A 26,358-nucleotide genomic window follows, 5' to 3' on the forward strand; every position below is an offset into this window, starting at 1 on the left:
GACTCTCAGGAGGGCATCTAGGCAAACTACAGACGACCGAGTGAGAGAGGAACCGAACAGAGACACCCTCCACGGCAGAGAAAAATGAAGGAGCGCTGCATAGCAAAGACAGACGGCAGGCTCTGATGGAACAAGAGAGATGGAAAGAGAGATAAAGTGCTACGAGGTGCTGTGGAGAACGAGGAGGGTCTCAGGAGGCATCGTGACTGTGAGGAGAGGGGGGTTGAGGGGGGCTGACAGAGAAAAGAAAGCTTGGGGACGACACAGAGGAACTCGGGTGGTCACCTGAGCAGAGTACAGATAGTCTCGGGTGGCCAGGGACCGAACGCAGGAATCCTAGATAGCGTAGAGGAACAAATGAGTGCTCTACGGCTCAAAGTGCTACAGGATGGATGTGGAGCACAAGGAAGGTCTCGGCAGGCATTGTGACTGGGAGAAAAAACTGTCCTGGGGGAGCCAGAGAGACCTAAAAAGGACTGGGGACACGACGATGAAATCCAGAGGGGATATAAACCAAGTAAACATGTCATCAGAGGGCCAGGGAATGAACAGAGGCACGGCTAGAGGGAAGAGAGGACCGAGTAACTGGGCTGGCTCACGGATACGGACTCAAGAAGTCTTCTGAGGGAATGAGAGGGGTGCAAGGTCTGCTACAAAGCTAAAAGCGTGCTAGGGGCAACCTCAAAGGCATTGTGACACTGTTAGAGGGGTCCTGAACGGGCCAGAGAGACCAGAGGAGGCTCAGGGACACGAGGAGGAAGTCTGGAGGGGATCTGAACAGAGTACAGATGTCCTCGGGAGGCGTGGATAGGCGTGACCTGAGGAGGTGTTCTGGCAAACCGAGAGGGGTACAAATTACACTCCAGAGATAAAAGCGTGCCGAGGAGACCCTCTAAAGCCTCGGGATGAACCAAGAGAAGAGGAAAAAAAATAAAAGACACAAAGAAAACTTAAAAAGTAGAACTGGATAAAGGGAGATGTAGGGAGAAAATTAAGAAAGCAACGGGGTACTGGCCATAGGGGTAAGAAGTGAAATTTCGGGAGAGGGAGCTGGACAGACAGCCACAGGGAAAGGACATGGGAAGAGTGGCAACAGGGAGTCACGGAGAGCACAGGGAGCCGGCCGGGTAGAGGGAGACCTGGAAATGCAATTTTCACAAGCAACGGGGAAGAAGGCAGTGTGGGAAGAATGAAATGATAGTGGGTGGGGAGCTGGACAGGGAGAGGCGTAGAAAGGAAACATAAGGCAGCGGTGTACAGGGCAGCGCTAGCAGAAGAGCAAAAAGCTTTGGGGAGCCGGACAGCCCAAAAGGGAGACGGAGGCAGGGACAGGCAAGGAGGCAGGCAGAGACCTGGAGAAGCGTGGCAGGGATGGGCCACACACGAGGGAACGCACAACTCACCACAGCTCCTGGTGCCGGCAGGAGACCTACATGGCCCCGAGGCTTCTCTCTCTGCCTCTGCCCCTTCCTCCTCCGCAGCGCCGGCTGCCCGACCCTCGCCCACCCAGGAGGAGGCGGGGGTGCCTCGATGCTCCTCTCCCACAAGGCTTCCCGGATGCACGGCAGCTCACATGTGCGGCCAAGGGAGGCACCGAGCTCCCGGCTCCATGTGCTGGAGGTGTGCTCGGTCAGGGACAGCTGGGAGGGATCCTTCCTCGCTGCGGGGACCGGCTGTTCCTCGCTGGAGGCAGCTGCCTCTGGAAGCCCCTTGCTTTCGCTCCTCAGCCAGCTCCTGCAGGCAGGCCTGCCCAGGCAGCCCCCTCCCCAGCTAGAGCCCCTGGGCACAGCAGGGCCAGCTCCACCCTCAGCCTCTGGAGCTGCCCTGGCCCATCCCCACCTGCAGCCTTTTTAAACCCTGGGCTCAGCCCCACCCTCACCTCACGGGTCCCACCTGGGCTGCCCCAGCCCACAGCTGGAGCCCATTGGGAACAGGGGGCCATCACCCCAGCCCCACAGCACATCACCCCTTCCCCTGCACCCGTCCACAGGCACGAGCTCTGCACCCAGGAGTTGCAAACACATCCAGGGGCACAGGGGAGGCAGGAAAAGTTGATTCATTAATGCGCACAAGAAATCCTGGCAGTGAGTTGGCTACGAGGCTCAGTGCCCGAAGGCAGCAGGACAGAGGGAAAAGAGGGAAGAGAAAAGCAGGAGGAAGGACAGAGGGACATAGAGAAGAGGTGTGGGACAGGGAGCCACGAAACGGGACGCTGTGGACAAGAGAGGGACGGGGAGCAGGACAACGGTGTGGAGAGGAGAGCAGAGAGATTGCGGGGAAAACACAGGGAGGGGGAGAGGGAGGAATAAATGAGAGAGACAGGGAGCAGGAGGGAGAGGCAGAAGGGACCAGCAGGACAACAAGATAGAGACAAGACAAGGGACGGTGGAAAATTCTAGTGATAAGGGGAAAAGAAACGTAGGCAAGAAATAAAAAATAGAAACAGAGAGCCAGATAGAGGTAGACGTAGACGGAAAATTTCAAAAAGCGGCAGGGTACAAGAAACATAGGCAAGAACTAACAAATAGGGACAGGGAGATAGAAAGCGGGAGATATAGAAAGAAAGTCTAAAAAGTGACGGGGTACAGGACAGAGAGGGAAGAATTAACAACTAGGGACAGGGAGAGGGATAGAGGGAGACGTAGAAAGAAAACTTTGAAAGCGACAGGATACAAGAATTAAAAGATAGGTACACGGAGCTGCATAGAGGGAGACGTAAGAAGAAAATTAGACAAGCGACGGGGTACAAGAAACACCAGCAAGAACCACATTTCAATCCCACAACGTACTTGTACTGCAACGATAAAAAAGTACTTACTGCCTAGTTGATCAAATAATTGCTACTGTTAAACTTATTCACTTGTTTACTCATTATTATTATTATACCTACATTTCAAGCCGAAAAATTCAGCATTACCTTAATAGGAATTGCAACTATTTAGTGCCTCCGATCCTCTACCTAGTAGCTACACTCTTTTCCACATTTCTCACTCCCATTAGGCACTTGGTCTATCACTTTACATGTGTAAGTTTTCCTCTTCGGGGCAAATTCATCTCCAAAATTTGTATTCCCAGGCAGAAAGAGAGCAAGCTCCGCTCATCTCGACGGGCCCTTGACTTCCACATCTGCACACGGAAAATAAAAATGGAAAAATATCATTACATCAGAAACTACAGCGCCCATCAAAAGAATTTGCAATCCTACCAATCCAAAACACAGATAAGGCCCACCCGCTCCACAACCCAGTCCACCTCCCCGCACCCTTCAGCTGCAAGATCCGCAACCGTCTTCCCGTGATCGTCCACTAAACACACCTCCCTGCAATGACAGGCAAGTGCCACGTGCCAGGGCAGCGCTCCCCAGGAACGCCGCTCCCAGGGGCTAGAAAAATCGCCCCACATGCGAGAAACCCCGGTCCAAGCCCCACCCCCGTCCAAACGCCCGCGATGAACGTCACCTCGCAGAGCGGCCAAGACCGGGGAAGGGAAACAAAATAACCAAAACCCTAGGGGAATCCCCCAGCTGTTTTAAATTTGGGGGTTTTTTTAATTATAATTTTAAAAAAATTTTACTATCTCAACATTATCAGCAACCTGAGCTGCACTACCGACTGCTGGTCGTAGGGGGGCAGCAGCGAGCGCGGGCCAGAGGGCGCCACCGCGCATGCGCGGCCCCCTGGCTGCAGTACCGCCTCCCGGCTGCTGGGGGCAGGAGCGAGCGCGGGCCGGAGGGCGCCACCGCGCATGCGCGGCCCCCGAGCTGCAGTACCGCCTCCCGGCTGCTGGGGGCAGTAGCGAGCGCGGGCCGGAGGGCGCCACCGCGCATGTGCGGCCCCCAAGCTGCAGTACCGCCTCCCGGCTGCTGGGGGCAGTAGCGAGCGCGGGCCGGAGGGCGCCACTGCGCATGCGCGGCCCCCGAGCTGCAGTACTGCCTCCCGGCCGCTGGGGGCAGTAGCGAGCGCAACGCCCCCACCGCGCATGCGCGGCCCCCGAGCTGCACTACCGCCTTCCGGTGCTAACCGGAAGTACTTCCGGTACTAACCCTACCCCTACCGCTACCGCTACCGCTACCGCTACCGCTAACCCCTAACCCTAACCCTAACCCTAACCCTAACCCTAACCCTAACCCTAACCCTAACCCTAACCCTAACCCTAACCGCGCTGCTCGACCCCCAGGCTCTCGGCGCCCGCCCGCTGCCGCAGCATCCGCAGCTCGGCCCGGTGCAGCAGCGCCTCGCGCCCGATCTCCGCCCGCACCCGCGACGTGTTGAAGATGAAGAAGGTGCTGTGGCTCGTCGGGCGCCAGTGCTCCAGCGGGCCTGTGGGGACGCTGTCACGTGCTCCCGCCCCACCGAGCCCCGCCTCCCCGCGCCGTTCACTCTGGAGCGGAGCGATGGCCATAGCGGTTTGCTGTCCCGTCCCAGTCGTCCCCCCCCCCAGCCACCCTATATGTGCAACCTGGACCCCGATCTCGGGGGGGGGGCAGCGTGGACGCCCCGATGCTGCGGGTCAGCACCGCTCCCCCCCTGCCCCGCCCAGGGGACCCAGGCGTCCCCATGCCCGCCCCCCCCCCCCCAGCGGGTAACCATGGGCCCGGCCAGGCCTCCTCAAGCTCAACAAAGCTCCCTCAGAGCCGTGAATTACTCAGCAAACCACAACGTCCGGCACATCCCCGAGCGCCACCGCGGCCGGGAGGAGCTGCTGGGGGGGACCCAGGCGTCCGGCCTGGGGGGGGGACGACGGGACGGGGGACCAAGGCATCCAGCCCAGGGGGGGACGACACACCAAGGCATCTGGGCCACAGGGGACCCAGGCGTCCGGCCGGGGGGCACCCAGGCGTCTGGACCGGGGCGGGGGGGACACCCAAGCATCCGGGCATCGCTGTTGCTACCACCCTCGGCAGCACCCGGGCTCCCCACCATCGCTCCCGCCGCCCTCCCACAGGTGACCCAGGCCACAGGCAGCCACGGGTGGCCACGGGCGACACCCCCACTCCCCCCCCTCACCTTCTCCGGGCAGCTCCATGGGGAAGCGGTGCAGCTCCTTGGCATAATACTCATCGGGGTCGTCGGGGGGGCGCAGCCGCGCCCGCTGCCGCAGCAGCTCCCGGGTGCTGTTGTAGAGCGCCCGCACCTCCTCGGGCAGCGGCCGGGGTTCGGCGGGAGGCGCCGGTAACCGGAGCTTGCTCAGGATCTGACCCCGCACCGCTTCGATGCGTTTCCTCCGCGCCGCCTCCAGGTCCAACGAGCAGCACGTGGAGAACGCCCGGGCCGCCCCCAGCAGCGCCAGCAGCACGGCCAGCTCCATCCCGCCACCGGGACCCCCCCCTCCGGGACGAGACACACACCCCCCCCCCAACCCGGGACACCCTCCCCAAGCCGGGACACACACGCACACCCCCCTACCCGGGATACCCCCACCCCCCCCAGGGACACCCCGCACCGCCCTCCCACTGCCGGACCCTCGCAACTTCTTCCCCCACCCCCCGCCCCCCTCCCCAAACTCCGCTCCTGCCGCCCGGTGCCGGCGCTGCTCGGTGCCGCTCCCCGCTCTCGGCCCGTTCCCGGCAGGTTTTGAGGCTGGCGGTGGTGGCAGAACAGGGCGGCCCCACCCAGGAAATGCCGCCGGGGGGGGGGGGGGGGGGGGGGGGCGGGGAAACTGAGTCACGGCCCACGAGGGGGCACGGACCCCCTGGGGTGCACCCAGGCAGCCGGGACACTCCCCCCCCGCCCCCCCGCCAAGACCCAGATGTCTGGGACACTTCCTCCCGCCCCCCCCAAGGACCTGGGTGTCTGGGACCCCCCCCCAAAAGAGGGCAGGGGGGGGTGTCCCTGCCACCCCCAGGACCCCCCCTCACTGCTGGGGGGGGGACCCCCAGGCATCCCCCCCCCCAAAAAAAATCACAGGGAAACCAGACACGGTGCAAGAGCTTTATGGGGGTGCAGGGGGGGACACACAGGAGGGGGGCCCCACGGCAACACCCCCCCCCCCATCGCTGACCGAGGCGTGGTGACGGGGCTGGGGTGGGGGGGGTGTCCCAGGTGCCTGGGACATCTTCAGAGAGACCCCAGTGTCCTGTCCCAGGGGGACCCAGTGTCCCATCCCCGGGGGACCCTGGTGTCCTGTCCTTGGGGGGGGCCCCCCAAGTGTCCCATCTCCGGGGGACCCTGGTGTCCTGTCCCCAGAGGACCCCCGTCCCCGGGGGATCCCATCATCCCGTCCCCAGGGGAACCCCGGTGTCCTGTCCTGGGGAGGGGGGGACGACACCCCAGCATCCCGTCCCCGTGGCCCCCGGTCGTGTCCCCCCCCCCGCCCCGCTAACACTCGACGCCGTAGCGGCCGAAGTGCCGCAGGAGGATGCCCAGCTGCAGGTGGACGGTGCCGGCGGCCTCAGTGCGCAGGCGGAATCGGTCGGCGCCGCTGGTGACGGCAGCCTCGGGGGCTCGGAGCTGGGGGCCCCCCCCTACCAGGCGTTGGCTCAACCGTTCCCGCCAGGTCCCCCGCGGGCGCCAGGTGACGCAGGCCAGCGCGTGGCACCCGGGGGTGGCCGGCACGTGGCAGAAACCGTAGCCCAGCACCTCGCTGCGCCCCAGCCCGTCCTGGTGCCAGACCTGCAGGTGCAGCTTGGGCCAACCTGGAGGGGACGGGGTGTCAGGGACTGGGGGGGGTGTCAGGGACGTGTTGGGGGGACGGGACGGGACACACACGGTACCTTGCAGCCCCTTGGTGGCGAAGTGGACGTTGACAGGGTGGCACCAAAAGGCCTTGGTGCTCAGCCGGTGGCCCCGCGGGGCCGGTGACACCCCGGGGACCCTCCCGGGACGGGACCGAACGGGGGACACCCACCCGGCAGCCCCACCTTGGGGCGCAACAGCACCTCCAGCGCCGCCCGGTCCGGGAGCTCCTTGCTGCCCTTCACCTCCGCGGGGCCGTAGAGCCCGGCCAGCACCGAGGTGTCGCCTGCGGACGGAGGGGAGAGCGCGGTCACCGACGGGAGAACCGGGAACACAAGGGAGGCCCGGGGTGGGGAGGCGTGAGGGGAGGCCCCGCGGCTCGGCGCACCCTGCAGGAAGGCGGCCGAGCCGTCGGGCCGCGACAGCAGCCCCTGCTCGCAGGAGAAGGGCCGCAGGCAACACCCGCCACCACCCGCCGCCGCCATCTTCTTTTTCTCCTCCTCCGCCGTCATGGTCGCCGCTTCCGCTTCCGGGGCGCGGGGCGGTGCCACGCTCCGCTTCCGGCCACGCCCCTTCGCGCGCAGCACCGCCCCTCCGCGCCTGGCCGCGCCCCTTGGCCTGAAACCCCTCCCCGGCGCCCGAAGCCGCGCCCCGCCGCTTGGCCCCGCCCCGAGGCCCCGCCCCTCAGAAGATGGCGGCGATGGCGGCCTTGCGGGCGCTCCGGTGGCGGCTCCTGCGGGCCCCGGGCTCCGGCCCGGCCCGGCGCCTCAGCACCGCCGTGAGTGGGGCCCGGGGGGGGGGCGACGACCGGGAGCGGCCTGTCCCCGCCGTGTCACCGCCCCGGGGCCTGTCCCCGGGTCCCTCCGCCCCATCCCCGGGTCCCCACGTCCTCCCACCCCGTCCCCCCTCACCCCATCCCCGCGTCCCCCCACCCCGTCCCCGCGCCCCCATGTTCCCCCCCCTGTCCCTGCGTCCCCCCACCCCCTCCCTGTGTCCCCGTGTCCCCCCACCCCGTCCCTGTGTCCCCGCATCCCCGTGTTCCCCCACCCTGTCCCTGTGTCCCCATGTTCCCCCCCCGGTCCCTGTGTCCCCACGTCCCCGTGTCCCCCCACCCTGTGTCCCCATGTTCACTCCCCGGTCCCTGTGTCCCCGTGTCCCCCAACCCCGTCCCTATGTCCCCGCGTCCCCCCACCCTGTCCCTGTGTCCCCATGTTCCCCCCCCGGTCCCTGTGTCCCCACGTCCCTGCATCCCCCCACCCCGTCCCTGTGTCCCCATGTTCCCCCCGTCCCTGCGTCCCCGCGTCCCCCCACCCCGTCCCCATTTCCCCGCGTTCCCCCACCCTGTCCCTGTGTCCCCACGTCCCACGCCCTCCCCGGCCATTGGCCCTGCAGGGGGTGGGACAGGAGGGAGGCACCTGGGGCCACTTTTGGGGGGTTTTTGGGAGCGGGACAGTGCCAGGGAGGGGGGGGACAACGACGACGATGACTGGACGGGACAGACAGGGGACATCCCGCCGTCCCTGTCCCCTGCCGCGGCAGGAGTTCCCCTCGCCGGAGGAGAAGCCGCAGTTCCCCGGCGCCTCGGCCGACTTCGCCGACCGGCTGGAGTTCATCCAGCCCAACGTCATCTCGGGCATCCCCATCTACCGGGTGATGGACCGGCAGGGCCACATCGTCAGCCCCGCCGAGGACCCCCAGGTCAGCCCCGGGGCCGGGGGGGGGCCCCGAAAGGGGATGGGGAGGGGGCATCCCGGGCATGCGGCGCCCAGGCGTGTGGCACCCAGACACGGCACCCTGAACATGCGATGTCTGGGCGCGTGGCACCCTGAACAGGCAACGTCCAGGCGTGTGGCACCCCAAACTTGCCAGAGCCAGGCTTGTGACACCCCAAACATGCAACGTCTGAGCATGTGGCACCCCAAACATGTAACGTCTGGGCACATGACACCCCGAACACGCAACGTCCAGGCGTGTGACACCCCAAACTTGCCAGAGCCAGGCTTGTGACACCCCAAACATGCAACGTCCGAGCACGTGGCACCCCAAACGTGTAATGCTTGGGCACATGACACCCCAAACATGCAATATCCAGGCTTGTGGCACCCCAAACATGCAACGTCTGAGCACGTGGCACCCCGAACACATAATGTCTGGGCACATGACACCCCGAACACGCAACGTCCAGGCGCGTGACACCCCAGACTTGCCAGAGCCAGGCTTGTGACACCCCAAACATGCAATGTCTGAGCACATGGCACCCCAAACACGCAACGTCCAGGCGTGTGGCACCCCGAACATGTAATGTCTTGGTACATGACACCCCAAACACGCAACGTCCAGGCGTGTGGCACCCCAAACTTGCCAGAGCCAGGCTTGTGACACCCCAAACATGCAACATCCGAGCACGTGGCACCCCAAACATGTAATGCCTGGGCACATGACGCCCCAAACATGCAACGTCCTGGCATGTGGCACCCCAAATACGCAACAAGCAGGTACGCGGTACCCCAAACACGACAGCCACACGTACGACACCCCAAACCCGTGCCATCTGTGTATGTGGGACCCCCCCCCCCCCCAAAACCGGGGGGGGGGGTGTCCGGGCCCAGGCACGTGCATCCAGGCATGCGCCACCCCACAGACATGGGAGCAAACCGTGTGCAACGCCATGTGTTGGGGGGGGGGAGCGGGGCACACCCCGCTTCCGGGGGGGGGCACCCCAAAACCCCCCCTGCTCCCCCTCCTCCGCCCCGCAGCTGCCCAAGGAGCTGGTGCTGAAGCTCTACAAGACCATGACGCTCCTCAACACCATGGACCGCATCCTCTACGAGTCCCAGCGCCAGGTAGGGATAAGGGGGGGGACGGGACATGACACCCCAAGAGTGGGGGGATGGACCCCCCCCCCCAAACACGCTGTGCCCCCTCTCCCAGGGCCGGATCTCCTTCTACATGACCAACTATGGGGAGGAGGGGACACACGTGGGCAGCGCGGCTGCGCTGGAAGACACCGACCTGGTCTTCGGGCAGTACCGGGAGGCGGGTAAGGGGGAGTGGTCCCCAATTCGGGGGGCACCGGGCATGGCGGGGGGGCAGGGTGGGAGCTGTCCCCAATTTCGGCTGTGTCGTCCTGTTCCCCCCCCCCCCAAGGCGTGCTGATGTACCGGGGCTACCCCCTGGACCTCTTCATGGCACAGTGTTACGGCAACACCAGCGATCCCGGCAAAGGCCGGCAGATGCCCGTCCACTACGGCTGCCGCGACCGCCATTTCGTCACCATCTCGTCCCCGCTGGCCACCCAGATCCCGCAAGGTGCCTCGTCCCCATCCCGTGTCCCCCCCCCCCCGCCCCGCGCCCCCCCGCCTGACCCCCTCCCTCCCTCCCCGCAGCCGTGGGGGCCGCCTACGCCATCAAGCGCGCTGACGCCAACCGGGCGGTGATCTGCTATTTCGGGGAGGGGGCGGCCAGCGAGGGGGACGCCCACGCCGGCTTCAACTTCGCCGCCACCCTCGAGTGTCCCATCATCTTCTTCTGCCGTAACAACGGCTACGCCATCTCCACCCCCACCTCTGAGCAGTACCGGGGCGACGGCATCGGTAAGGGGGGGGGGGGGCAGATGCCGGGTTTTTTAGGGGGAGGGGGGGTTCAGGGGCTTGCACCCCAACCCGTCCCCGCTCCCCGCAGCGGCGCGCGGACCCGGCTACGGGCTGATGTCCATCCGGGTGGACGGCAACGACGTCTTCGCCGTTTATAACGCCACCAAAGAAGCCCGCCGCCGCGCCGTGGCGGAGAACCAGCCCTTTCTCATCGAAGCCATGACCTACCGGTACGCCGGGGAGGAGCAGGGTGGGGTGGCGCACCCCAAAAACACCTTTTTAAGGGGGTTTTTTTTACACACACACACCCTCCCTGGCAGCATCGGCCACCACAGCACCAGCGACGACAGCTCGGCATACCGGTCGGTGGACGAGGTGAATTATTGGGACAAACAGGATCATCCCATCTCCCGCCTGCGGCACTACATGCTGAACCGGGGCTGGTGGGACGAGGAGGAGGAGAAGGGCTGGCGCAAGAGCTCCCGCAAGATGGTAACAGGGTGATTTCCCCCCTGGGGATTTTGGGGAAGGGGGGGGGATCCCCCCGGGGATCCTGGGGGAGGAAAAGGCGCCGACGCTGCCCCGCAGGTGATGGAGGCGTTTGAGCAAGAGGAGCGGAAGCCGAAGCCCAACCCGCAGCTCCTCTTCTCTGACGTTTACCGGGAGATGCCGCCTCACCTGCGACGGCAGCGGGCGGCTCTGGAACGGCACCTGCAGCACTACGGGGAGCACTACCCCCTCGAGCACTTCGAAAAGTGACACCCCCCCGCCCCCCTTCCACACCCCCACACCCAAATAAACCCGGGTGTGCGCCCGCCCCGGCTGCTTGGTGGGTGCATCGCCCGAGGGGATGGCCCCTGCCCCGGGGGGATTAATACCCTGGGGTGGGGGGGGGAATAGCACCCTTGGGGGGGGGGGGTTAACCCCCTTTGGGGAGATTAAGGCCCTTGGAGGGGGGGTATTAGCTTCCTTGAGGGGGGATTAAGCCCCTCGGAGGGGGAATTAATCCCTTCGGGGTGGGTTAGCGCCCTTGGAAGGGGGAAATAGCCCCCCTTTGGGGGGGATGAAACTCCTTGAGGGGGGAATTAATCTCCTTGGAGGGGTAATTAACCCCATTGGAGGGCGTAATTAATTGTGGAGGGGGGATTTAACCCTCTTGGGAGAGGAATTAACCCTACTGCGAAGAGGATTAGCCCCCGGGAGGGGGAATTAACTCCCTTTGGGGGGATTAAATCCCTTGGGGTGCATAAAGCCCCTTGGAAGAAGGAAATAACCCCCTTTGGGGGGGTTTAACACAGTTGGAGGAGTGAATTAACCCCCCTTGAGGAGGGATTAAACCCCTCGAGGGGGAATTCACCTCCTTGAGGGGGGAATTCACCCCTGAGAGGGAATTAGCCCCCTTGGGGGGTACTAAACCCCCCGGGGCGGGGGAGGGGATTAGCTGGCGCTTCCCTGGTTCCCACGGGAGCCGTTACAGGGCGTCATCCTCCCAAAACGCTCGCAGGAGCAGCTGGTTTCAAGCTGGGAACCCCGGGGTGGGGTCTAAGGGGGGGGGGCCCCAGTGCCACTCCGAACGGGGCAAAAAGTGGAGAAACCCATCCATCGCTGCCAAGAAACCCCAAATCCACGGAGGGAGGGGAGGCAGCGTGCAGCTGCCATGCATTTAATGCTTGGGGCGGGGGGGGGGGAAGGTGGCGTGGCTCCCTCTGCACCCCAAAACCCCGTCGGCCTCAGGCAGGGGCCTTTTCCTGCCCCAGCAGTGGCGGCGTCCCCGTCCCCGTCCCCGCGCCGTCCCCGAGGTCCATGCCCAGGACCTGGCAGCCCGGCAGCATCTCCTCCAGCAGGATACGGACCAGCCCGTATCCTGCGGGCACCCGCACCCCTGCCACGTCCAGGCGCCGGAGCTCCTGGGGAGGGGGGGGGGGGATACGGACAGAGATTGGGGGGGGGGGGGGCAGCTGGCACCATCAGGGGCATGGGGGGGGCGGTTCCCCATGGTTCCCCCGTCCCCCTTGCTCACCGGAGGTGGTGGAGGGTGGCCAGGCCCCTCTCGGTGACGCGGGGACACCGAGCCACTGACAGCTCCCGCAGGCTGTCCCCGAAGACGTGCAGCCGCCCCAGCGCCCAGTCGTCGAGGTGGGGGCACCCGCTCAGGTCGAGGTGCTGCAGCTGGGTGAGCGGCACTGGGGGGGGGGGCAAGAGGGGGGTCGGGGGGGGGATCCCTAAGGGGTTTGGGGGGGTCCCGGGGGGGTGTCCCGGGGCTCACCCAGGTTGTCCAAGCCGTTGTAGGTGAGGGGGGAGCCGCTGAGGTCCACGGCCACCACGGGGACATCGCGGAGGCGCAGCACCTCGGGGCGCCAGTGGCTCTTCGGCCGGATCCAGTCCTCCTGCCCCTCAAATCTAGGGGCAGGGGGGGCATCAGGGCGAGGCCCCCGCCCCGGGGGGCAGGGGGACACCCCCAAAGTGGGGTAGGGGCTCACCTGACCCCCCCGCCGCAGGACAGGGTGAAGATGGCGGCTACCACATTGTCCCCGTAGGTGTCCCTGAGGAAGCCGCACTACCTGGGGGAGGGGAGGGGGGGTGAGAGCCAGGGGGGGCCTGACCCAACCCCTCTGCCTGTGCTCCATACGTGGGGGGCCAGATCCAGCCCCTTCACCCACACCTCACAAGTAGGGGGGAGCCCCAACCCCACCCCTCTGCCTGCACCCCACAAGCAGGGAGCCTGCCCCAGCCTCTCTGCTCCCACCCCACAAGCAGGGGGGGCCCGACCCAGCTCCCCCCGCCTCCGCCCCACAGGCGGGGGGCCCTCACCCAGCCCCACGCACGCGTTGGTGTTCCGCAGCCGGTGCCGCCGCAGCTGCTCTCCCCAGGCCACCGCCGCCTCCATGTCATAGAACCACTGGCCCAAGCGCTGCAGCAGCCCCCCCGCCGCCCCCCGGCTCTGCCTGGGCTGGGGGCGCAAGGTTGGGGCCCCCCGGCACCCCAGGACCTGTGGGGCGGGAGCGAGGCCGCCTCAGCCCCTGCCTCAGTTTCCCACCCCCGTGCCCCCAAACAGGCTCAGGAGCCGCCAGCCAGGGGGGGCACATCAGGATTTAATTATAGCGGGGGGGGGGGGGGGGGGCAAAAAGCTGCTCCCCAAAGGGGGGCACACACAAAAACGGCGGGGGGGGGGCAAGGCCAGGCCGGGTCTCGTCCTTCTGCCTGCGCCCTGAGGGGGCTGGTGCCCCCCCCCACACCTCCAGGCCCTCCTCTTCGGGGGTGCCCCCACCCCAGCTGGGGTGGGGTCACAAGGAGAGAAAGGCTTTTGGGGGGGGGGGGGCCCTGGAAGGGACACCCCACACACACACATTTGTGCTGTGCCGGGGGGCCCAGCCGCCCAGGCCTACCCCCCTTTAGGCCTTGGGGGTCCCGCGGAGGGGGCACAGGCCCCCCCGAAAACCGCCCCCCCGGCTCCCCCCGAACCCCGGGGGTCCCTGGGGTTCTCCCGCCCCCCTGTCACTGGGGAGGAGGCCCTCGGGGGTGTCCTCCCCCCCTCCAGGAGGGCGTCTCCAAGGTGACGGCAGGCACCACCTACCGCCCTGAGCGCCGCCATCTTGAACGCGTCACGTGACAGGGCCCAAGCTGCCTCCCCTTGCGCATGCGTGACAGAAATACGCCCCCGGCCCCGCCCCACCGCCCGTAGCCCCGCCCCCTAGAGCCATAGCCACTCCCCCTTGAGCGCGTAGCCACGCCCACACAGCCCGTTCGGTGCGGGGGGCCCCCCCCCCAGTTCGGTGATAGGGGGCAGGACGCCTGGGTCCCCCCGGGGGGGCCATGGGGGTCGGGGGGGGGTGGGGGGTGCAGGACGCCTGGATCCCCCTGGGGGGGTCATGGGCGTCGTGGGGGGGTGCAGGATGCCTGGGTCCCGCCGGGGGGGTCATGGGGGTCAGGGGTGGTGGGGGTGCAGGACGCCTGGGTCCCCCCGGGGGGGCCATGGGGGTCGGGGGGGGTGGGGGGGTGCAGGACGCCTGGGTCTCCCCCATATTGAAGAGCAGGGTGAAACTGGGGGGGGGGGGGCGTGTCAGGACGCCTGGGTCCTGTCCCCCCCCACAGTGTGGCCGAGCGGCCTACGGGTCTTGACGGGGAGCAGAGGATGCCTGGGTCCCGTTCCCCCCGCGGGGCCCCCCCGTCCTGGTGTGGTTCAGGGGGGCCGGGGGGGCCAGCCATGCCGCCAGGCGGGCCGCGATGCGCTGTGGGCACAGGGGGGGGGTGAGCTGGGCTGGCCCCCCCCAAGCGTGTCCGTCCGTCCGTCCATCCCCGTGTCCTCCCCCGGCCCCACTCACCTGGCGGGCAGCCCTCAGCGCCGGGGGGTCCCCGGGGCGGGGGGGGGCCATGTCAGCGCAGTGGGAGGCCCCCGCGATCAGCACCCCTGAACGGCCCCCCCCCGCGCTCAGCACGTGCCAGGGGTCCAGCGCACCTGCGGGCAGCAGGCACCGCGTCACCCCGAAACGTGGCGCCCCGCAGGTGGCACCCTGCCCCGCATCACCCTGCACCGCGTCACCCCGCGCGTGTCACCCCGCATCGTGTCACCCTGCACATGTCAGCCTGCACCAGGGTCACCCTGCACCATGCCGTGCCACGCTGCGCCGTGCTGTGCCGTGCTGCGCTGTGCCACACTGCACCGTGCCAGGTTGTGCCGCGCTGTGCCACGCTGCACCATGCTGCGCCGTGCTGTGCCACGCTGCACCGTGCCAGGTTGTGCCGCGCTGTGCCACGCTGCACCATGCTGCGCCGTGCTGTGCCGTGCTGCGCTGTGCCACACTGCACCGTGCCAGGTTGTGCCGCGCTGTGCCACGCTGCACCATGCTGCGCCGTGCTGTGCCACGCTGCACCGTGCCAGGTTGTGCCGCGCTGTGCCACGATGCACCGTGCTGTGCCGTGCTGTGCCGCGCTGCGCCACGATGCATCGTGCTGCGCCATGCTGTGCCGTGCTGCACCATGCTGTGCCGCGCTGCGCCACGATGCATCGTGCTGCGCCATGCTGTGCCGTGCTGCACCGGGCTGTGCCATGCTGTACCGCAATGCACCGTGCTGTGCCACGCTGTGCCACGCTGCACCGTGCCAGGTTGTGCCACGCTGTGCCGTGATGCACCGTGCTGCGCCGTGCTGCGCCGTGCTGCATCATGCCATGCTGTGCCATGCTGTACCGCGATGCACCGTGCTGTGCCATGCTGTGCCACACTGCACCGTGCTGCGCTGCACCGTGCTGTGCCCCGTGATGCACCATGCTGCACCACGCTGTGCCACGCCATGCTGTGCCATGCTGCACCATGCCATGCCGTGCCGCACCATGCAATGCCGCAGTGCCCCGTGCCACGCCAAGCCGTGCCGAGCCATGCCATACCATTGACAAAGAGGACGCGGTGGGTGCTGGGGTGCGCAGCCCCATAGAAGGCGTTGGTGAAGGTGACGGCGGCCCGGACACGTGCCGGGGTGATGCCGAAAACGTCAGCACAGAGGCTGAGCTGTGCCTGCAGCGTCTGGAATCGGGAAAAGGGGCAGGCGGCGTCCCGGCAGCTGGGGTCTGTGGACAGGGGGGGACGGCTGATGACCCCCACACACCCTGACCCCCACCCTAACCCCCACCCTTCCCGGTGCTCACAGAAGCCGAACTCGGTACAGGTTTGGTAGAGCCAGAGCCGGCGGCTGCCCCCGGTCGTGGGGTGACGCAGCTCCTGCACGGCTGCCCGCCGCGAACTGGGGGTGCAGGGCAGCCCCCCACGCTGCAGGAAGGCCTGGGGGGGGCCGCACTCAGGGCTCCCCCCAGCCCCTGGGCAGTGGGGCGCGAGGGGTGCAAGGGGTGCAATGGGGTATGAGGGGGTGCAATGGGGTGCGAGGGGCGCAACGGGGTGCAATGGGGTGCAAGGGATATGAGAGGGTGCAAGGGGTGTGATGGGGAACGAGGGGGTGCAATGGGGTACAGGAGGGTAGAATGGGATGCAGGGAGGTACTGTGGGGTGCAGGGGAGGTGCTGTGGGGTACAAGGAGGTGCAGGAGGGAGCAAGGGGGTGCAGGAGGGTAGAATGGGGTGCAACAGAGTGCAAGGGGGTACTGTGGGGTGCAGAGGGGGGTACTGTGGGGTACAGGGGGCTGCAATGGAGTACAGGGGGGTGCAGCGGGGTACAAGGGGGTACAAGGGGTTAAAAGGGGGTGCAGGAGGGTACCGGTGGGGGGGCCAGGAGGGTGCAGTGGGGTACAATGACACACACACCCCCCCTGCACCCCCCCACCTTGTTGACAGCCACGAGCCGGCGGTACGGGGAGCCGCGGCGGCCGTCGGTCATGGCGCGGCAAAGGGCAGCCACCGAGTCACCAGGCCGGCGGCCGTTGTACTGCACCGCCCCGGCGAAGACGTCGGCCACGTTCTCCGCCAGCAGCTCCCGGTCCCCCGGTTCCCGGGGGAGACGGCAACAGGAGAAATCCCGCGCCACCCCCACCAACCGCCGGCCACGCAACCGTTGGTCCAGCGCCGCGAAGGCCGCCGCCACTGCCCCCAGGCACTGCTGGCATGGATGGAGGGGGCGGGGGGGGGGGGGGGTGTCCCCCACTGTGCACCCCCCCACATCGTGGGTGTCCCCCCCCCAACCCACTTGGACCTACCTCTGGGGACCCCCCCACGGTGGGGCTGGAGAGGGCGGCCGAGACGACCTGCGGGGAGACGGGACCCGAGGGGTTAATGCTGCCCCGGCTGGGGGTCCGGGGGGTCCAGGGGGCCTGGGGGGTTCGGGGGGGAGCCTGGGGGCGGGGGGGGGGGGGGGCGCTCACGCGGTTGTATCCAGCGAAGTCAACCTGAGCCCGGATGGGAGCGGACGAGGCGACGGCAGCAGATACCAGGTGGGGAAACTGAGGCACGGGGGGGGGTCACCCCTAGCGGGGTCACCAGCCACCCACCCACCCCAGGGGGGGGGACGGGGGGGGGACGATGGGGACCCAGGCGTCCAGCCCACCTTGAGACGCGCCCAGACGGCAAGGGCACCGGCGTAGGACCCCCCGAAGCAGACCCAGGTGTGGTTGGGGCTGAGGCCCCACGCACTTGTGACATGGAGCCGGAAGGCGGCCATGTCAGCCAGGCTGCGGGATTTTGGGGGGGGGGGGGGGGGGGGCGGTGAGGGGACCCCAGTGTCCGGGTGTCCCCCCCCACCCCCCACCCTCCCCCCCCCCACTCACGCCTGCTGGCTGGAGAGGAAGCGCAGGTCGGGGGCCCCCCCCGGCCCCCGGCTGCCCCCGTAGAAGCGATGCTCCAGCGCCGCCAGCAGCGCCCCGTGCGCCCGCGCCAGCTCCACCATGTGGCCTGGACACGGAGACGGACACGGACACGTCCTTGTCCTCATCCCCATCCCCATCCCATCCTAATCCCCATCCCATCTTCATCCCATCCCCATCCCATCCCAATCTCATCCCCATCCCAATCCTATCCCCATCCCAATCCCATCCCAATCCCCATCCCAACCCCAATCCCATCTTCATCCCATCCCATCCCAATCCCATCCCCATCCCATCCCAACCCCATCCCAATCCCATCCCCATCCCCATCCCAATCCCCATCCCCATCCCCATCCCATCCCAATCCCCATCCCAATCCCCATCCCCATCCCCATCCCCATCCCATCCCAATCCCCATCCCATCTTCATCCCATCCCAATCCCATCCCAATCCCAATCCCATCCCCATCCCATCCCCATTCCCATCCCAATCCCAATCCCATCCCCATCCCATCCCATCCCATCCCCATCCTCATCCCCATCCCAATCCCATCCCAATCCCATCCCATCTTCATCCCATCCCATCCCCATCCCAATCCCCATCCCCATCCCCAATCCCGTCCCAATCCCATTCCAATCCCAAACCCGTCCCCATCCCATCCCGTACCCCTGCTCAGGACCCCCGGGGACATGCCGCTCTCCCCCCCAAGCAGCAGGAAGACGGGGCCATCCGGCCGCTGCCAGAATTCCCGGTTGATCCAGTACCTCTGCAGGAAAGCAGGGGGCCGGGGGGGGGGGGGGGGGGAGCACATGCGTGTGCACGTGCCATGCGTGTGCACGTGCCATGCATGTGCCACGTGTGTGCCACGTGCGCCCCCCCCCCCCCCCTACCTGGCTGAGGCTGCGTCCCTCCAGGCGGTCGAAGTGGTCGAGGGGCTGGAGCAGGGACCCCTCCAGGGGGGCCCCCCTGCTCCCCCCCGGCCCCCCCGGCCCCTCCTGGCTGGGGCCTGGGGACACACGTGCCACGAGCTCGTCAGGGCTCAGCCCCTTCCCAGCCTGACCCTGAGCAGGGACCCCAGCGCCCTGTCGGGGTTCCCCGGCACCCTCATCGGGGTCCCCTGGCTCTAACTGGGGTCCTGGGCTGCTAATTGGGGTCCCCTGGTGCTAACTGGGGTCCCAACGCCCTCATCAGGGTCCTGGGGTGCTAACTGGGGGCCCCTGCTGCTAATTGGGGTCCCATCACCCTAATTGGGGTCCCATGGCCTTAACTGGGGTCTCGTGGCGCTAATTGGGGTCCCAGGCACCCTAATCGGGGTCCCAGCGCCCTCATTGGGGTCCTGCGGTGATAATTGGGATCCCGTCACTATAATTGGGGTCCCAGCACCCTAACTGGGGTCTCAGCACCCTCATCGGGGTCCTGTGCAGCTAACCGGGGTCCCGTGGTGCTAACTGGGGTCCCAACGCCCTCATTGGGGTCCTGGGGTGCTAATTGGGGTCCCATCACCCTAACTGGGGTCCCATGGACTTAACTGGGGTCCCGTGGTGCTAATTGGGGTCCCAGCACCCTAATTGGGGTCCCATGGCCTTAACTGGGGTCCTGTGGTGCTAACTGGAGTCTCGTGGTGCTAATTGGGGTCCCAGCACCCTCATCAGGGTCCTGTGCAGCTACTTGGGGTCCCATCACCCTAATTGGGGTCCCAGTGTCCTCATGGCGGTCCTGGGGCACTAATTGGGGTCCTGTGGTGCTAACTGGGGTCCCATCACCCTAATCAGGGTCCCCAAGGCCCCAGCTGGGGTCCCACAGCCCTGCTGGCTCCTGCGCTGGGACCCCCGGCCCCCCCCCAGCCCCCCACGACCCCCCCACTCACCTGCCTCCGTCTGCACCAGGAGCAGCAGCAGCAGCAGCAGCCGCCGGGACATGGCAGGGCCGGGGCAGCGGGACGGGACAGGCACCGGCACCGGGAGCAGCACGGGGAGCAGCACCGGGACACACTGGGACACACCGGGATGCACCGGGAGCAGCACCGGGAGCAGCACCGGGACACACCGGGATGCACCGGGACACACCAGGCTCCGCTCGCTGCTTTTATGGGCTCCATGGGCCTGTCCAGGGCGGGGGGAAAGTTTCGGTTTCCCTCGTGCCGGGAGGGGTGCAGGGAGACGCTGGGGGCTGTGCACGCCTGCATGCGTGTGCAATGGGCCGTGCACCCCCAATCTGTGTGTGCAATGGGCCATGCACCCCCAATCTGCACGTGCGATGGGCTGTGCACCCCTGCACGCGTGTGCAATGGGTCGTGCACCTCCAATCTGCGTGTACAATGGACTGTGCACCCCTGCATGCATTGCACACCCACCTGCACGGTCTGTTGGCTTGTGCAACCCCCCCCCCCCCCCCCCGTGTGCGTGTGCAAGGGGCCACGCAGGCCAGGGCGTCCCCACGCTGCGTGGCGTCGACACCAGCCCCAACACGTCCCTGTCCCCGTCCCACCGGGGCGGGGGGGGGCCGCACGCAGCCCCCGCCCTGGCACCGCCGCCCTCCTTATCTCCTTCATTAGGGCCGTTAAACCGGGCTTAACCCTCTTACCCGCCCCCCCCCCCCCCCCCCCGGCCCCCCCGCCCCGGCTCAGCCCGGATTAGGCTCCATCTGCCCGGCCGGCGCCCGCGAACCTGCTGGCGGGGCCTGGGTTAACCCGGGGGGGGGGCGGGCAGGACCCCCACCTCCACCGCCCCCCCCGCCCCCGGTGCGTGGACTCACATGCGCAGGGACACGCCCTCCCCCTCCCCAGCCAAGCCTGGGGCACCCCAGTGACCCCCACGTGCAGGGACACCCCCCCCCCAGGGACCCTCCATGTGCACAGATTCCCCCCCCCCCAGGGCACCCCCAGGAACCTCAATGTGTAGGGACCCCCCCCAGCCAAGCCCAGCCCATACACACGGACCCTACATGCAGACCCCAAGTGCATGGCCCCCTGAGTGCACAGGGCACCCCCAGGGACCCCCATGTGCAGGGACCCCCCAGCCAAACTCAGGGCACCCCCAGGGACGCCCATGCACAGACACCCCCCCCCAGCCAAGCCTGGGGCACCCCCAGGGACCCCCATGTGCAGGGACCCCCCAGGACACCCCCAGAGACCCCTCCAGCCCATACGCATGGACTCTACACGCAGACCCCGAGTGCACAGCCCCCCAAGTGCACAGACCCCCCCAAGGGACCCCCATGTGCACAGACACACCCCCCCCCCCAGAGCACCCCCAGGGACCCCCATGTGCAGGGACCCCCCCCCCAGGAGCCCCCCAGGACCCCCCCCCCAGAGACCCCTCCAGCCCATACGCAGGGACCCTACACACAGACCCCCAAGTGCACGGCTCCCCCGCCCCCGAGTGCACAGACCCCCCAGCAAAGCCAGGGTCCCCCTGGCGCCCCCCCCCCAGTGCCCGTCCCCCCCAGGCGCAGCCCCCCAGGCCTGGCAGCCCCCCAGGCCCCACTCTGGGCCCCGCGGGGCCACTTGCATCACCGGATTAGCGCCTAATGGATTTGCAGCGGCATTTCGGGGCGGATTTAGGGGTTAAAGGGAAACATGGGTTTTTTTTTCCCTCCTTTTTCCAAAGCCCGGGTGTGTGTGTCCCCCCCATGTCCCTCGGGGCCGGGACCCTCGTGCAAAGGGGGCACATGGGGCTGCACGGGGGTGCACGGGGTCACACGGGGTCTATGGGGCTGCATGGGGGTGCATGGGGCTGTATGGGGTTGCAGAGGGGTGCACGGGGGGGGGTCTATGGGGGGGTGCACGGGGGTCTATGGGGCTGTATGGGGCTGCATGGGGCTGCAGAGGGGTGCACAGGGGGGGTCTATGGGGATGCACGGGGCTGCAGAGGGGTGCACGGGGGTCTATAGGCCTGTATGGGGCTGCAGAGGGGTGCACGGGGGTCTATGGGGGTGCACGGGGCTGCATGGGGGTCTATGGGGCTGCATGGGGCTGCATGGGGCTGCAGAGGGGTACACGGGGGGGTCTATGGGGGTGCACGGGGCTGCAGAGGGGTGCACAGGGGTCTATGGGGCTGTATGGGGCTGCAGAGGGGTGCACGGGGGGGTCTATGGGGATGCACGGGGCTGCAGAGGGGTGCACGGGGGGGTCTATGGGGGTGCACGAGGCTGCATGGGGGTCTATGGGGCTGTATGGGGCTGCAGAGGGGTGCACGGGGGGGGTCTATGGGGTTGTATGGGGCTGCAGAGGGGTGCATGGGGGGGGTCTATGGGGGTGCACAGGGGTCTATGGGGCTGCAGAGGGGTGCCCGGGGGTCTATGGGGGGTGCAGAGGGGTGCACGGGGGTCTATGGGGGTGCATGGGGCTGCTCAGGGTTTATGGGGCTGCAGAGGGGTGCACGGGGGGGTCTATGGAGGTGCACAGGGGTCTATGGGGGTGCAGAGGGGTGCACGGGGGTCTGTGGGATGCAGGGGGCCGCACGGGGTCTACGGGGCTGCATGGGGGTGCAGAAGGGTCCCTGGGGGTGCAGGGACCCCTGCGGCGGGTGGTGGCCACCCCGCGGGCAGCTGTCACCTGCCATCGCCCGACCAATTTGTCACCCAGCCCCTAATCCCTCTAATTCGCCCCCAGCCGGAGCCGCCCCATTTGCTAAATTAGATCAGTAAAAATAACCCGGGGGGGGGGGGGGGCGGTTAAACGGGGGCCGGGACCCCCCCAGCCAGGGCCGGCCGCCTGGGTCCCCCCTGCCTCCGGGCGCCAGGGAGGGGGCCCGGCCACCTGGGTCCCGTCTCGGCAGGAGATTCAGGTCTCTCGCCCCAGGATGGGGTGACACCGGGGTCCCCCCCGTGTGTCGTCATCGTGTGTCATCCCCGCCCCCGGCCCAGCTCCCTACCTGCTCCACGCAGCCCTTCGTTAGCAGCCCCTCGTTAGCCGCTGCTGTTACCGAGAGAGGCAGAGGGCGCACCCCCTCCTTCTTTTCCACTTTTTTTTTTATTATTATTTCATTTTTTTTAAGCCTTTTCCTTCCTCCATGCGCTCGCCAGCCCCGCACCGAGCTGCACAGGGGGGGGGAAGACGCAGCTACAGGGGGGGGACGGGGGAGACCCGGGGCTCTGGCCTGGGGGAGGAAGTTGGGGTGCAGTGGGGGGACGGGAACGCTCCCCAACACCGGCTGGAATGGGGTCCCCACCCCGCTGCATGTCCCACGGGGATGCTCCGCGTTGGCGGAGCTGCATCGCGTTGCAAGGATGCACCGTGCCAGGAGGATGCTCCGTGCCGCGGGGACGCGCCGTGGTGCCGCCGGGATAGTTTGTACCACGGGGATGCTCCGTGCCGTGGGAACGGCCTGTGATGCGGGGATGCTCCGTGCCATGGGGACGCCCCGTGCCGCAGGGATGCCCCATGCCGCAGGGATAGTCCACGGTGTGGGGATGCTCTGTGCAGGGATGCCCCGTGTCGCAGGGATGCTCTGTGCTATGGGGATGCTCCGTCTCACAGGGATGCTCCGGGCCAGGAGGATGCTCCGTGTCGTAGGGATGTTCCGTGCCACGGGGATGCTCCATGCCATGGGGACGCCCCGTGCCGCGGGGATAGTCCACGGTGCGGGGATGCTCCATGCAGGGATGCCCCATGTCGCAGGGATGCTCCGGGCCATGGGGATGCTCTGCGTCGCAGGGATGCTCCGGGCCAGGAGGATGCTCCGTGCTGTGGGGACGCCCTGTGCCACGGGGTTGCCTCACGGTGAGCGGCTGGTCCGTGCCGTGGGGATGCTCCGTGCTGTGGGAATAGTCCGTGGTGCAGGGATGCTCCGTGCAGGGATGCCCCGTGCCACGGGGATGCAATATGCTGCAGGGACGCGCCGTGCTGCAGGAATAGTCTGTGGTGCAGGGATGCTCCATGCCGTGGGGATGCACCGTGCCGCGGGGCTGGTCCATGCCATAGGGAAGCTCCGTGCCGGGGTGCTCCGTGCCGTGGGGATGCCCCGTGCCGCGGGGCTGGGTCCATGCCATAGGGAAGCTCCGTGCCAGGATGCTCCGTGCCGTGGGGATGCCCCGTGCCGCGGGGCTGGTCCATGCCATAGGGAAGCTCCGTGCCGTGGGGATGCCCCATGCCGCGGGGCTGGTCCATGCCATAGGGAAGCTCCGTGCCGGGATGCTCGTGCCGTGGGGATGCCCCGTGCCGCAGGGCTGGTCCATGCCATAGGGAAGCTCCGTGCCAGGATGCTCCGTGCCGTGGGGATGCCCCGTGCCGCAGGGCTGGTCCATGCCATAGGGAAGCTCCGTGCCGGGGTGCTCCGTGCCGTGGGGATGCCCCATGCCGCGGGGCTGGTCCATGCCATAGGGAAGCTCCGTGCCGGGGTGCTCCGTGCCGTGGGGATGCCTCGTGCCGCGGGGATGCTCCGTGCCACGGGGGATGTTCCGTGCAGGGATGCCCTGTGCCAGGAGGATGCTCCGTGCCGCGGGGACATCCTGTGCCGCAGGGATGCTCCGTGCCATGCAGGTGCCCTGTGGCGCAGGGGTGCGTGGCGTGGGCTGCCGCCGAGCCTGCACCAGCCCGGGGGGGGGTGGGGGGGGGTGGGTGTCTCGGGTGCCGTCGGCAGGAGCCGGGGCCTGTCCGCCCTCACAAGACCTGGAACTTCCAGGAGCTCTGGTCCTTGTAGTCCAGGCAGTCAGCGGCGTTGAAGTTGAGCTTCCAGGAGGTCGCCTGGTCCTTGTAGTCCAGGCAGTCGACGGGGCCGAAGCCCAGCCCGGCGGTGCCGTAGCCCTGCCCCGCCAAGCCGGCGGGCGAGGGGGCCAGGTGGGCACCCATGGCAGGGGCGGCCAGGGGGCTGAGCGCCGCCCCGGGGGCCCCCAGCTGCGGGTGCATGGGCGAGAGGTAGGAGCTGCAGTCCAGGCCCCCGAAATAGGCGGCTGAGCCGGCATAACCTTGACCGTAGCTGGCGGCTTGGCTGTAGGTGCCGGGGAAAGGCGCCGAGCGCGGCAACCCCGGGGTGGCGGAGGAAGCCAACGGGTCGGGGACAGGCGAGATGGAAGCCGGGCTCCAGATGGAGACGGTGGCGCTGGCGGCGGAGCTGGGGGTGCCGGCGGGAGCGGTGGGCGGGGGGCTGTAGGGCCCAGCCGCCCCCGCCTCGGCACCCGCCTCGCGGGCCGGGGAGCTCTTCTTCTTGGCAGGGCGAGCCTTGGCCTGGCCGCTGCTCTGCTGCTGCTGCTGCCGGCACTTGGCCCGGCGGTTCTTGAACCAGACCTGCGGGAGCGGGCGCTGAGCGGGGGGAAATGGAGGCAGGCGCCCTGCACGGGTGCGTGCGTGCGATGAACTGCCCCCCCTGGGCGTGCACGTGCGCGCGCGTGCACCAAGCTGCATTCACCGGCCGTGCGTGCATGCGTGCGTGCGTCGGATCACGTCCCTCCGCGTGCACACCAAGCTGCGTCCCCAGGAATGTGCACGCACTGAGCCGCGTCCTCTCAGTACGCACATGTGTGCGCATCGAATCACATCCCCGTGCCTGCACACGCGCGTGGGAGCACGCGGCTGCGTGCCCTGGGCCTGCAGGTGTGTGCAAGGCACCTCGCATGCTCCGGAGTGCCCGTACCCATGTGTGCACACACTCACATGTGTGCGCTGGCGCATCCAGCCCTGCCGTGCCCACCCCTGTGCACACGAGGCCGTGCACGTCCCCTGCTCGTGCACGTGGGGCCGTGCACGACCCTCCCTGCACATGCAGGACCATGCACGTCCCCTGCTCGTGCACGTGGGGCCGCGCACGACCCTCCCCATGCATGCGGGGCCTCGCACATCCCCTGCGCGTGCCGGCGGGGCCGGGGCTCACCTGGACGCGGGACTCAGGCAGGTTGATCTTCAGGGCCACCTCCTCGCGCATGAAGATGTCGGGGTAGCGGGTTTTGGCGAAGAGAGCCTCCAGGATGTCCAGCTGCGCCCGTGTGAAGGTGGTGCGCTCCCGGCGCTGCTTCCGCGGCGTGGCTGCAGTGGGGTGGGGGGGTCAGGGCAGCCCCCTTGCGCCCCTGCTCCACGGGAGACCACCAGATGGGGACGGGGGGGGGATCGGGGGTGCAAGGGGGATCCTGCACTGCGGGGGCCGGGGTGGGAGGGGAGCGTGCGCGAAACCCCGGGTGAAATCCCCGTGCAAAACCTTCCCTGTGCAAAATCCCCCGTGCAACCTGCCCACAGGCAAAACCTCTGCGCAACCCCTGCAAACCCCACCCCGGCGGATCCCACCTCCCCTGCAACCCCCCCCCCCCCGTGCATCCCATCCCCCTGCAACCCCCCCTGTGCGACCCATGCAACCCCCTGCGCGTCCCACCCCCGTGCAACACCCACCCCCCCCCGCCCCACTCCCCGGGGAAGCACCGGCTCGCCCCGTCCCAGTGCCGGGGCTCACCAGGGTACCCCACGGCAGAGTGCAGCAGGTCCATGCCGGGCCCGGCCAGGCTCAGCCCGTTGACGGCGTAGTGGGGCTGCTTGATGTAGGACATCATGCTCCAGGCGGGACCCTCCGCGCCAGGCCCCGGCGCTGCCGAGGTGGGCTGGGCGTCGGCTGCGAGGGGGGCACACGGGGGGGGGGGTGTCACACCCAGCACAGCGCAGCACGGCACCGCACTGTGCAGCACCGGACGGTGCAGCGTGGCTCGGCGCAGCACGGCACACCGTGACATAGCACGGCGCAGCACCGGACAGTGCAGCATGGCTCAGCACAGCACGGCACACCGTGACATGGCACTGCACAGCACCAGACGGTGCAGCATGGCTCGGTGCAGCACGGCACAGCATGGCACAGCACAGGATGGCATGGCACGGTGCGGCACAGCACGGCACGGCACCGCATGGTGCAGCACGGCACGGCACAGCACGG

At 67.7% G+C, this 26,358-nt stretch overlaps 5 protein-coding genes across 5 annotated transcripts; 1 reads left to right on the forward strand and 4 right to left on the reverse strand.

Moving 5' to 3' along the window:
* Positions 1-4,158: 4,158 nt before the first annotated feature.
* Positions 4,159-5,312, reverse strand: LOC143171838 (transforming growth factor beta-1 proprotein-like; the record flags this gene model as incomplete). Its single annotated transcript, XM_076360927.1, is given in 2 exon segments — positions 4,159-4,319; positions 5,007-5,312. Coding segments are annotated over 2 exon segments (462 nt in total), but the record flags the coding sequence as incomplete, so codon positions are not given.
* Positions 5,313-5,916: 604 nt separating this feature from the next.
* B9D2 (B9 domain containing 2) lies at positions 5,917-13,154 on the reverse strand. Its single transcript, XM_076360906.1, has 6 exons — positions 13,062-13,154; positions 12,748-12,824; positions 12,534-12,667; positions 12,288-12,450; positions 6,713-6,960; positions 5,917-6,634 (listed from the first exon to the last, which is right to left on the reverse strand). Exons 1-6 carry the CDS (start codon positions 13,152-13,154, stop codon positions 6,318-6,320), a joined length of 1,032 nt encoding a protein of 343 aa, XP_076217021.1. The 3' UTR covers positions 5,917-6,317.
* BCKDHA (branched chain keto acid dehydrogenase E1 subunit alpha) lies at positions 7,363-11,082 on the forward strand. Its single transcript, XM_076360923.1, has 9 exons — positions 7,363-7,452; positions 8,214-8,372; positions 9,431-9,517; positions 9,606-9,714; positions 9,822-9,983; positions 10,061-10,267; positions 10,356-10,497; positions 10,588-10,759; positions 10,856-11,082. The coding sequence occupies exons 1-9, from the start codon at positions 7,366-7,368 to the stop codon at positions 11,024-11,026; spliced, it is 1,296 nt and encodes a 431-aa protein (XP_076217038.1). The 5' UTR covers positions 7,363-7,365; the 3' UTR covers positions 11,027-11,082.
* Positions 13,155-14,373: 1,219 nt separating the features above from the next.
* On the reverse strand, positions 14,374-19,428 carry PRSS16 (serine protease 16). Its single transcript, XM_076360907.1, has 12 exons — positions 19,377-19,428; positions 18,400-18,515; positions 18,176-18,275; positions 17,474-17,597; positions 17,254-17,377; positions 17,072-17,149; positions 16,907-16,954; positions 16,537-16,809; positions 15,909-16,041; positions 15,651-15,830; positions 14,590-14,723; positions 14,374-14,496 (listed from the first exon to the last, which is right to left on the reverse strand). The coding sequence occupies exons 1-12, from the start codon at positions 19,426-19,428 to the stop codon at positions 14,374-14,376; spliced, it is 1,485 nt and encodes a 494-aa protein (XP_076217022.1).
* Positions 19,429-24,110: 4,682 nt separating this feature from the next.
* Positions 24,111-25,984, reverse strand: LOC143171831 (homeobox protein otx5-like). The gene is made up of 3 exons (XM_076360921.1): positions 25,888-25,984; positions 25,318-25,469; positions 24,111-24,734 (listed from the first exon to the last, which is right to left on the reverse strand). The coding sequence occupies exons 1-3, from the start codon at positions 25,982-25,984 to the stop codon at positions 24,111-24,113; spliced, it is 873 nt and encodes a 290-aa protein (XP_076217036.1).
* Positions 25,985-26,358: the final 374 nt, after the last annotated feature.

This window comes from Aptenodytes patagonicus, chromosome 32 (genome assembly GCF_965638725.1).
Source record: "Aptenodytes patagonicus chromosome 32, bAptPat1.pri.cur, whole genome shotgun sequence".
NCBI lineage: Eukaryota > Metazoa > Chordata > Aves > Sphenisciformes > Spheniscidae > Aptenodytes > Aptenodytes patagonicus.